We start from the raw sequence: 12,634 nt of genomic DNA, 5'->3' as shown, positions 1-12,634 counted from the left end.
CATACTAAATTAACTGCAATTCTCAAAATACATTCTAACAGCTGATCCCATTAAGCATGTGGTTTTGCTCTCCTTAGAAAGCCATTCCTCTCTGATGCGCCTAAAGGAACTCTTACTGTTCCCTGCACAGCCAGATCAAGAATCACTGTACAGCGAAGCTTTCTATGACAGAGGTCTCTACAAGTCCCCATCCTCCCCAGGCATAGTTAACTAGACCTTTATTTGTACTACCTCCATACTTTCTTCGTACCTATCATATCATAAGGTACCTGGCAGCTTACACTTCATTTTCCCTACCTAAACAGTGAGCTTTATCAGTGCACAGGGGGAGGGGGTGCTGTTTAATATCATGAATGCCTAATCCTGTCTGTCAAACAGGGAGCCACTCAGAAATTTTTGCTGACTTCAATGCCAATAATGTTTCTAGTTATAAAGAGGACCTACAGACATCAGATCTGTTAAGTATAAGGTTGTCCAAGTAATATTCTTTCACTCTGATTTTTGTTTTTCCTTTATCAAATAATGAGTGTAAATTATTCTCAAAGTTGCAAATTGTCCACTTTCATTCTGATTTTATAAATATGTAATTTCAAATCATAAAGCATTTCAAAAATTATTTCCCCACTAAAGTATAGCAGTAAGTAGGAAATGTTCAAATTAATATCACATTTATTCAACAAATTTCTAAACATTAGATAAATACATTGTACACTATCAAGATGGAAAAACATTTGTAGAATTTTTAACTTCATATGGTATCCCAAATAAAAATTTTCCTATTTAAAAAAATTCATCATAGAACTAAACATTCTTTTGAAATTTAAAATAGAAAACAATCCAAGAGAAATCAAGGCAAAAGTCTGAATTTCAAAAAGGTATTGCCATATTTTATACTTCTGTAAGTCTAAAACTTTATAAATGACCAAGATAGGTGTTTCTTGAAAACTGCACCTTTTAAATTCTTCATTTGCTATTTGACGATACCAAAGTTACAAAATAAATTATTAGCTTATTTTGGACATGTTTTTTAGTTCCATGATGTCTCAGAAACCGATTGCTTAAGTCTTCCTTATTATTTTTTCATAAAATCCAATTTGATTAAGTTGCTTTGAGTTTAGGTCTCATAAATGTTTTAATGTATTTTAAAGAAATAATCAGGGCTTGAATTCTTCTGATTTCTCAGTAGAACAAAAATAGAGATGACTAATAATTTTGCAACTACAGATCAAGAAATTTAATATACAAGATGTATAAAGCACGGCAGACTCAAAATTATATTTCACATACAGGTAGTAGATCTTTTTAAAATGACATTTTGCAAGCATCAGCAGAGTTGACAGACTAATACTGTGAGACATTTCCTTGGAGCAGAACTAATGAGCCTCCTGGTACAGCTATCAAATTAAATTTATAAGACTCTCCACCCTCATTAGAGGACTAACTGTGGAAACCATAAGCTTCGTGGTTATAAAAAGAATCACTTCAAAATAAATGTAGTCTTATTATAATTTACCCTAGCAGAAAGCAACAAAGAAGGTGACACAATTCTCTTCAGTTTATGGTTATAAGGCAAAAAGTCCAAAACACTTAACCTGCCAAAATTCAAGTGTATTACAACAGTGAGATTCTAATAAATGATCATAGCTAACCAAAGACTAGGTTAAAGGGATCTTTACATTTTGCCTTTTTTTCCCCCTAATTCTTTGGGGGCCAGTTCTGTTTGAAGGACACAAAATATGACTTTGTGGAAGATAACAAATGAATCTTTGCTAAAGGAAGAAAAAGTTTCCAGCTGTTCTGTTATTTCCCACTTAGCTATACTAATCATTGAAAATCATAGGGGGATATGGCCCCAAACATGGAGTATCTGGAGCATAATTGGTGCTTTATGAATATTTGGTTAAATGAATAAACAAAACAGTTTTAAGTTACATACCTGGAGAAGAAGGTGATACTTTAAAACCCGTTGCATAGGAACCACAAGCAAATCTCGAAGAGTGAATTTTCCATTATTTGCTCTTTTGGAACATTCCTAATGAAATGTTTTTTAAAAACTTTTTAAGAAAACTTTGCTTTATCAAAGGGAGTCATAAAGCCAACATTAAAAGATGCAGAGGCCATAAACAAAACTGTTATTATATAATAAATATTTTGTTGCTTTTATTAATAATCCTTTCTAAAAAATAGAAAGTATCTAATTAAAAAACAAACAACAACAACAACAAATAATCCTTGTAACATTTCAACCCTAAAATGAATCATTAAGTACAACTGTTTTATGCAATGAAAATTATTTTTCCTAGTGGCCCTCTAGGGTCTTCCTCTACTTACCTTTATAGCTCTACCTTCCACCAACCACCCCCAGCTAGGCTGCGGGCCTGGCATCAAGAACAAGTCCCTACTTATCAAACTAGCCATGTGCCTTCGCCATGGCCATGACTTTGTTCATTCTCTTCTCTCCAACCGCCATGTGCTTTGTCCAGTTTCCAACAAAATTAATCATCCTCTTCAAGAACTATACATCTAAGCCTTTTGTAATAATCCCAATCAAAATTGTGCTCTCTGTACCTTGTGGACATTTTAATGATTGTTGTACATACTATCTTCCCCAATATATTCTGTCTTTTACAGCTTTAAGAATCTAGTGCTTGCTTAATAAATATTTATTAAACTGAAGGAAATGGAATGATTGAGTCTAAAAATTTGCTAAAGTATAAACCTATTATTGAATTCAAACTTTCAAAAGCCTCAAATTTTAGTTTTTTTTTTTTCATCTCACACTCTTCTTTCTTTAAAGTTGATCTAAAAATAGTACTGACTTGTGTTCACTCTTCTGACATTAACTATAACTTTAAGGAAAGTACTTTGAATTTGAAGTACTGAAGCCTGAACTCAAAGTTAGGCAACTCTTGGCTGTGTGACCTTGAACAAGTTGCTTTTCTGATTTTACTGTTTCTCACATATTTGTGATGTAGTCTTAAAACAATAAAGTTCCATAAAATTATTATTATTAGTGAGAAACTAAATCCAAACTCCTCAGACAATTGTACATCCCAAACCAAGGAATTTTCCAGTTCATAAAGAGTTGCATTCAAGAAAACACTGCTTTGTTCATGGTTTGTTTCCCCTTTGCCCACACTTAACTTTTCTGGCACATGGAAGGATATATTATCAGGAGCTATAAAGTAAACACCATTAACTCTAATGACCATAGTGACTTAATGAGTATTTGACTACAGGTCTTAAGCAAGAACTGGGGACACATCGGGACATGTTAGCTCATGTCTTGTCAATTGCTGCAGTTCACTGGGAAGAATAACTATTTCAACTGATTTCTTGCTTCTACAGATTATAGAGAGTTCTGGATCATGGGTCTCAAATAGGAGGTTAAACTGTTAAGATTATTGTAATGAATGACTCTCATCGCCCCAGCTGCATTTCAAGCTCCTTAGAACTGAGGTTGTATCTTACACTTCGTGCATATATATGCCATCTTAACAGTGTTAGGAACAGAAATGTTATACATTTAAATTTTGCTTTGTTATGTTATGGAAGTCAGTTTAAAACTGTTGGGGAAATAATTAAGTTCCTTGAAGTTCTAAGTTACAGGCTCAGGAAGTAAAGAAACTAACATTGCAGGCATTTCCTACAACTGGGGGTCTAAGTTTGAGGTGTAAAATGCTTATTAGTATTGAAAGTAAATAAAGGGTAGAATAGAGTCTTCCAATACATCCGGCGACATGCTTAACCAAACTCCAATTTTAACTGAGAAGAAAATAAATGGAATCGGGATGAGCCAGCTTAGAGAACAAGATAAAGAGATTCTGTTACTGTTCGCCCTATGTTATCTTGGTTCCAAAGTAGAGAAGAAAAAGACAAAGACCGACAGGAGCAAAAATCACCACAAACTGAAGACACAAAGGAAGCAGAGACACCAAGAATAAGGCAGCTTCCCCTTTATCATACCAGGAGTTGCAGAGGACAGTCCCAGCAAAGAGTATCTGTTGAGGTGCCACAGTGTCGGATTAAATACTTGCCAATCAGGCCACTAGTCAGTAGTAGTACCTTTTCAGGCAAAAAACGGGCAGCCAGCAGCCCCTCCCCCTGAGCTTTTCAAACTCAGCCTGAGGTTCTCTCTCTCCCTCAGATGGATAATGACCATAGAAAATATGTTCCTAGAGGCCCAGAGTACGTCATGTGTCATAGGGCAGGACTTTGACAGTGACTCTGAAAGAAGGGAGAAGAATGTACAAACAATACTGAGAGTACAATGGGAGTATGACTAACAACTTGTATACTCTCTTCTGGAGCCAGAACTTTATATATATATATAAAGTTCTAATGGTAGAACTGATGGCATCTGTTCTAATGGTAGCTCTGTTACGAACTAGTTGTATAAGTTGTAGAGTTTTATCTTACCATCATAATTTAATTGGAGTCAAGGTACTTTATAGCTCTATGCTTCTGAGGCTCTATTCTCCCAAGAGGAGCAGGAACCTTTTGCACCAACAGGGTTATCAGGATGTTATTTACTGGTGATTCAAGCCACCAGCAGACATAAGGTCCACATCATCAAAGGCTTATAAGAGCTAAGGAAAAATGATCCATGGCAGAGAGGACAGTTACCTGGTAGCCTGCTGATGTGTAAACTTTCTAACCACTAGTTCTCCTTTGTGAAAGTTATAAAATCATACCAAATATGCTAAAACAATGAAGGAGTTCTAATTGGAAAACCATCTGCCTCATTTTTTTCCCTTCATCGCCTGACCTGAGCAAAGACAGCAAAAAGGGACACTACAGTGTCAAGTAAGGCAAACACAGCCATTTAAGAGTTGACTGTACGTTTGTACTCAACATTTAAGAAAATTCAAATATATGGATAATCTATTTGAGAAAATTACTCACTTAACACATCTTTTTCAAAAGGTCCCTAAAATTGCAAACTCCTATGAGATAGAAAAATGATGTAAAAAAAAAAAAACTGACCACCATTTCCAGATTTATTTTCCATTGTTCCATGTGCTCTGTTTATTCTGGCCTACTCTCCATTTTTCAGACTTTTCCAGATTCATCTGGTCAGTCATGCTTATCTGGTCAGAATACTCTCCAGGGAATCTCACCTGTCAAGACTCTTCCCATTCCCTTGGGGACCTAAATCAAATACTACCTCTTCAGAGAAATCTTCCACATTCTACCTGTGCTGAGGTGATCACTCAATCTCACTCATGGAGCGCTATAGATTACTGCTTGTCACATACAACTTAATCTTATTTGTGTCTGTCCTTTCTTCTTATGGGCAATATCCATACCCTTCTTATACACCTTATCCTAAATGTCTTACGTTTTTAATAAACATTTTTCATCTGCATGTACATTATCTCACATATATCTTACTTATCCTGTACTTCTTTCTACCTAGGTGACCCTGAGCAAATTACTTATAATCTCTCTCTGAACCTCAGGTTTCTCATCTGTAAGAGAAGAAAATTAATTGTACATATCTCATAGAGTCATGAGGACCTAATGACATAATGCATGTAAAACACAAAGCCAGAGTCTCAGATTTTACTATTATATTATTACTATCATATTATTTCATAGAGCTATTAAGTATTTTATAAAACTGACATAAAATTATGTTTAGAATACATGGAAAAATGTACTATTGCACTAATCTTGCAAAGAAGTAGATCTATTTTTTCTTATTCTTTTTTTGAGTATAGTGGACATATAGCTTTACATAAGTTTCAGGTGTACAACTTAGTGATTTGACAAGTTTGTACATGATGCTATGTTCACAAGTGTACTTACCCTCTGTCTCGTTACATTGCTATTACAATATCACTCACTGTATTTCTTATGCTGTGCCTTTTATTTCCAGGAATTATTTTTTCTGTAACTAGAAGCCTATAAATCCTTCTCCCCCTCACCCATTTTGCCCATTCCCCACTCCCCTCCCCTTGCTTTTAGGTTTATCTTATTTTATTTCATAAGCTAACAAAAAATAAACAGTACCTCTAATTTCAGTTTTACATCTTCTTTTGTCTTAGAAATGTTGTCTAAACTAGAGATGGCCAACTCCACTCCACTACAGTACTGCCCATATATAACCAACCTGAAAGGGAAGAAGAGGAGAAATTTGTAGGACAAAAGAAATAAAGTAGAAGGGGAAGAGGCAGAATTACCATCATCTATTTAAAACCACAGTTAGGGAGAATCAAAGCAAATCTTACTTGTCCTGCATCTCTAGCTAGGTGACCCTAGGCAAATTACTTGTCTCTCTGAGCCTCTGATTTCTTGTTTCTTTTTAACACAAATCACACATAGACTCATAATACGCTATTAAAAGGACTAATTTTTATTTCTAAATTTGAATGGGATTAATTTCCCATACATTTTTTCAGCAGGTAGATTTTACAAACCAGCTTGATAACTGTTTATGGTAAGTACACATGAATATCACAAAAACAAAATTAAAAATTTCTGTTTATGTTCCTACTAAAGATGAATGTTCTACTGTTTACCCATACTCAGAAAAATTTAACTCAGACAATTTTGTTGTCCTCACTAGTCATGACTCCACTCATCAATAAACCTAATCTTTCCTACTTTTTAATTAAGGAAAACACATTATCTGAAAATTGTGATTGAAGGAGTGACCTGAAGTGTGCTGGGTAGAAGGTACCTTGTACTACATGGAGTCTGAGCCTGCTTCAGGAACCGTAGCTCCTCAGTAATATAGGCAGTTTGCAGAGAGGTTGGGTAATTTATCGTTTCTTTTAACTCTCCATTGGGGATAAAGAAAACTACTCATAAATTCATGTTTAACTGTTGTTGATGCAAAGCAATTCATTAGCCACTTCTTAGTAGTAGGAACTACAGTGCTTAATTTTAAGAGAGAGAATGATATTTTAAGTGAAATTCCTTGGTACTTTTATTAACGTGAGTTGTTCAGAAGAGGTTTTTTTTTTGTTTTTGTTTTTGTTTTTAGAAAGGGAAACTGCCTTCAGCCGTGAACCTAATAATCCCAAATGGAGAATTATAAAATATGAGAGTTGGAATAAGCACTAGGCACCTGCTAATCTACCCCTAACATTTACAGATGGAGCAAAGGAGGCCAGAGAATTAAAATGACTTCCTGAAAACTACAGAACTCAGAGGTAAAAGGTCGATAATGTGAACTTCTGATATGCAAGGCAAACATCTGGATCTTTTTCTTTCCCCCTTCCTTTTTCCTGATCCACATACAGAACTCGAACTACCACCCTGAGATTAACTGTCCTATGTTCTAGTTACTGCCCAGGTAGTAACTTAATGGACAGTAGAAATAGCTATTTATGAGCAATTTTATTTTATTTTTTTTTAAGTAGGCTTCATGCCCAATGTGTCCAACTCATGACCCTGAGATCAAGACCCGAGTTTATATCAAGAGTCAGATGTTTAACTGACTCTTGAGCCACCAAGGTGCTTCCCAGAGGAATTTTAATACTAACCCTCACTATAATCACAAACTGATAGCCACAAAATTTAAAATTTAAAAGTTACCTTTCCTTGTAGTTAATGAAAACTTGATACAAGTTCTGGTCATTTTTATTTACAATGGAATCATGAATCTCTTGCATTAGGTTCCGATGAACTTTTACAAGTTCCTTAAGGAAAAAAATGTTAAAGGAAATTAGAAAATAGGACCAAAAATAAATCACCCCAAACCTAAAATCCTTACTGTTGCTAGACTTGTCATTCAAGGAAATGCTAATGCCCTCAAACTCTAAACCTGCTACTAGGGATGATAAAGACAAAAGGAAGTAGAGGGGAAGAAGGGAGGAGAGAGAGGTGAAACGAAAAGGGAAGGAAAGAGAAGGGGACAGAAGAGGAGAGAGAGACAGACAAGCCAAGTGCATGGGAAACAGCAATTTCAGATCTGACTTGAACTGTCACTGTCCTGTTTGGGGGAAAAAAATTATCTCACTACTTATTAAAGGGTAATTTATTCATTGTATAAAAATATGTACAGCTCATTTTCATTATAGTCACTTTAACTTTTTAAATAAAACTATCCAAGTGCTTAATGTTTTATTGACGGGATAAAGTAATGATTCATGTCCTTGGGACATAAAAATGTAGATCTGTACTTTGGTCAATTAGTGGTGTCCTGGTGCTAAGCTAACAATAATCACACTAAATTACTTGAAACTAGACTACTAATGGCATAAATAAAGAGCAGATAAATTGTACTAGGCAGTTTACTAGAGCATCTCAGAAGTCAGAATTTTACCTTTTTCCTGATAAGCAAGTAATTTTCCGTCAGGCAGTAAATACACGTCATAGCCAGAAAATGAGGAAATTCTAATCAAGATGCCAATTCTCGCATTAGCTCTTCCCTGTACCTTGGTGCACACACCAACTTCACAGCATGCCCTTTCCTTAGTAGGATGGAAAGGAAACAGGAATATGCTGGCCCTGCCATTTTGCTGAAGAGCATGGAAAAGCCATAAGATTAAGGACTGTCAAAGAAGTCCTAAGTTACAGTAACCGTATTAAGGTGGTTCAAGATGCTCATCTTCCTGGAACGTGCAGTTTGTTTTATGCTAAACGTTCATCTCATATTGTGACCTTGTTCTTCCTGCTATGCTACAAATCAATGAGAATGTCTTCATCTGGCCATAATTGGGGACAAGGACAACAACCAGCTACGTGATTGATACACATCAACACTGAATGCAACAGAACCAAAATAGCAGGAAACTTGCAGGTAAGACAAGCAAGCTTATGCATAAAAGCTTATATATAGTATACACAAGCTATATATTAAAATCCGAGCCAGTTTTAAAGGTTTAAGAACTTGAATGTTGCCTAGCATGACCTCGGTTGGCATAGTATTTGGTCTGTTTCAATGCTTCTGCATAACTATACTCTAAGGATCATAAGATCATTGTAAGGTGCTCTGAAACCCAAAATGCTCACATAAATGTTAAAAAAAACACTTACAAATAACCACTAAAATGGATTTTTAAGTCATAAGGAAGTAGTGTATTTCAGAAATGGGAATTAAGGTTAGTACAACTGAAATCAGAGTAGAGGCAAGAAAGTGGAGGAAACGGATGCCCTCAGGACAGTGTGTACAGGATGGGGTTGAGGGGCTGGCAGAATAGAGCAAAGAGTGGGACCGAAGAGGGCTCCCACAAGGCAAAGAGACAGTGGCACCAGGGATTATTTAACTAAGACTACCTCTTCTTGACAAGCAGTTAAGGATAATTTCATGAATCTTATCCAAATGTTTTCCGCTTACATTCTGACTGACTTTGGTTGAAGATATGGTAAATCCCTTATTTCTAGAAAATAAGGATATAAGAACTCAAGAGGCAAAAAAGAGTTAAAATTAATTCTTTTATTTAAAAAGTTTTTTTTTAATTTACTTTTTTTAAAGTTTATTTACTTTGAAAAAGAGAGAGCAAGCTGGGGAGGGGCAGAGAGAGGGATTGAGAATATCTCAAACAGGCCTCACACCCAGCGTGGAATCCGATGCAGGGCTCGAACCCACGAACCATGACATCATGACCTGAGCCAAAATCCAGAGTTGGACAATCAACCAACTTAGCCACCCAGGTGCCCCAAGATAGTTAAAATCCTTAAAGAATACAGGAGAATATTAAAATAGGAATCTAGAACCCATAAGATGATTGAGATTTTATAATAATATACCACAATTTTAGCTAGTCTATTTTTACTTACAGGAATGTTGATGAATACTGAATCAAATTCTGCTGCTGTCAGAAATCTTTTTAGCGGTGCCATGAAATACTACAAGGATAGGACAGAGAAATAACAATTAAGCACAATTTATCCTAATCTATATAATAGTTTTTCATTAACAAATGATCAATATTTATTGAAAGTCTACTGTTTATCTGTATAATGAATACCAAGAAAAAAGCAGAAACTATTTTCTCTATCTTAAAGATTTTATACTTAAACAGACATATAAAGACATAAACATAAGTTAATTCATTTAAAGTATAAAATAAAAGGTTTAGACAATGACTACTCCTGAAAGTAATAATAAAAAAAAAGAACACTTTTGGCTGAATTGGCCAAAAAAAAAAAAAAAGGCAGTATTTTGGAGATACAGGACTGATACAAAATACTCTCAAATGCCTTGATCTTCCCCTTCATTCCTTGAGAATGTTAGTTCCTGGCCTACCATATCTCTTTCCATTATGACTCCCATGTCTGTTCTTGGCAATCTCAGTATCTGTGCAGATCATCCTTCCAATAGCCTGGCCTTTTAGATCCTTGACTGCCGGTAATCTTGTGCTCGGCTCTCTACTCTGGAGGTCATATTCCAAGACCTTCTCATTATCAACAACTACATAGTCTCTATAGCATTAATTTTAAGTAATCAACTCTCTGATCACTACCTCCTACCTTTATAGCTCATTCCTTTAAAGAATTCTTTAACCCCACCGGGTCTGCCAATCCACTGATCATTCTATATCTCTCATGTCCTCACTTCCTCCCCACCAAGTTTACACTCCATAAACCATCATGAGAATCACTTCCCTTACCCTTTCTTCTTCCAGCATGCTTTTCTGGAAGAACAAAAACCCTTGTTAAATCTAGCTTGCCATATATGTTGTGCCTGTACCTAAGAAGTTAAATATGAACTAAACCAATAGTCTAATTTTCAATTGAGCCTGTGATAATGCATAATCCTACATTTCCCTAGTCCATTTATTCCCCCTCTCTCCTAAACAACTCTGCAAAACCTTCAGCTCTTTTCCTTAACATCCAGAACTATCTCCTTATTCTCATTTTCTTAACCTCTAAATGTAGAACTTGCCAGAGGTGGCCTCAAATCTCTCCTTCATCAACATTCATTCCCTAGGTGAATTCATCCAGTACCACTGACCTTATAAGCCATTGTGTAATGATAATGGCCCCATCTATTTGTCAACCTCTCCCCTTAATGCCAGCCTCATGTATCTAACTCCCTCCTCAACACAGCCCCTTGGAAGCTAATAGATATTGCAAATGTAGAATGTCCCAACAGACTCGTGATTCCCAGACCTGTCCTCCTCAGCTCAGTAACCATCTTTACTACTCACACAACAACTATTCATGCTATAAGCCTAGCGTTCTTGATTGCTCCCTTTCCCATATATCCTTCACCTAATTTATCATCTAATCTGCTCAGCTCTACTTTCAAAATGTATTCAGAATCTGACCATTCCCTACCAGCTCTACAAATACTGCCATGTTCTATAAATCTGATTATTGCAATATCCTTCTAACTTTTCTCCCAAAAAGTCAGAATACGCTGTGAAGAAACTTACATTAGATCATGTCACTTCTACTCACACACTCCAGCTTTGACTGAGGTGTTCTCTGTGCCCCCCAACACTATGCAGTAGCTCACCAGCTCTTTGCTCTCCCTGCTTCTCTTCACTCACGCTGCTTCAGACACCTGGACTACTGCTACTCCTTGAAACACACTGAACACTGTCTCATCTGAGGGCCTTTCTCCCAGGAACCATCATCTCTGGGATGTTGGCATGGCTTGCTCCCTCAATTTCCTCAGCTGTCTGCTAAAATGTGATCTTACTAAAGAGGCCTTCCATTACTGCTTTACATAAAATAATACCAGCCCACCCACATCACTCTCTGTCCTCTTTCCCTGACTGGTTTTTCTTCAGAGAATTTATCACCACCTGGCCCACTTACTTGCTTAAATTATAAACCCTCCTATGAGACAGAAAGTGTCATGAGAACAAGAGTTTTGTTGTGTCTATTGCTATATACTCAGTGCCTAGCACAGTGCCATTCAGATACTAAGAAATCAGTAACTAGTTGTGGAATAAGTCTGCTTGTTTTACTGAAAATTAGAAAGCATACAGAAGACACACTGAGTCTCATATATTAACTATAAAATGCACTATTTGGACATCAAAAATAATACCTGATAACTTACTTTTTCTATTGACTCCAACGTTTCTGTGTATTTTTCTTCTGTCTGCTTAATTTCTGCTAGGCAGCAACTTCGTATGTCATTTTCTGGACATTTCTGCAATTAGAGTTATCAAAAAAATTATTTAATCAAACACATGTATTAATTAATCTCTCTGGTAGTACATAGAAAGAACTCAAAACTACTGATTTTCTTAAGCTTTCCATTTTAATAAAACACAACCAAAAGATCTATTTATGGCATTTAAGAAGTATCTGTTCTTAAAATTTTGAACAATGTAAATGAAAAAGGTTTAAATAATTAAAAATAAACTTCTGAGGATACACCCTCTTTATACTGAAAAAAATCTCTTTCATTATAAATGTTATTCATTCTGGAAACATCACCCATGGTGTCATCTAGTGTTCTTAACGTACAGCGTACTTTACAAGTGCTGTAGAAATACTTGCAAAATATCAAAAGGACATTTGATAAATAAAAATCTTAAAATACTTTTTGTGAAGAATTAACACTCTCGTGTTTGGCTCTTCCACTAGGTGTTAAGACTGGAGGTAGCAGAGCATAATATTAAGATGGAAGGTGTGGGCCTCAGGTAGAACTGGGCTCAAGTACCAGTTTTTCTGTAATTCGCTGGTTCTTGTGAATAAGTTACCTATTTTCTCCATGTCT

General features: G+C 35.9%; 1 protein-coding gene across 1 annotated transcript in view; it reads right to left on the bottom strand.

Annotated features, from left to right (window-relative positions):
* VAV3 (vav guanine nucleotide exchange factor 3) overlaps positions 1–12,634 on the bottom strand; it is a 352,519-nt gene that overhangs the window by 168,965 nt on the left and 170,920 nt on the right. Inside the window, exons 6-10 of the mRNA XM_047870461.1 lie at positions 11,969–12,061; positions 9,733–9,801; positions 7,546–7,649; positions 6,016–6,115; positions 1,937–2,032 (exon numbers count right to left, since the gene is read on the bottom strand). Of these exons, the coding sequence (XP_047726417.1) occupies positions 1,937–2,032; positions 6,016–6,115; positions 7,546–7,649; positions 9,733–9,801; positions 11,969–12,061 (462 nt within the window). The remainder of the gene's footprint in view (positions 1–1,936; positions 2,033–6,015; positions 6,116–7,545; positions 7,650–9,732; positions 9,802–11,968; positions 12,062–12,634) is intronic.

This window comes from Prionailurus viverrinus, chromosome C1 (assembly GCF_022837055.1).
Source record: "Prionailurus viverrinus isolate Anna chromosome C1, UM_Priviv_1.0, whole genome shotgun sequence".
Taxonomy (NCBI): Eukaryota; Metazoa; Chordata; class Mammalia; order Carnivora; family Felidae; genus Prionailurus; species Prionailurus viverrinus.
Note: the sequence above shows the minus strand (reverse complement) of the source record. Positions and strands in the feature narration are given on the sequence as shown.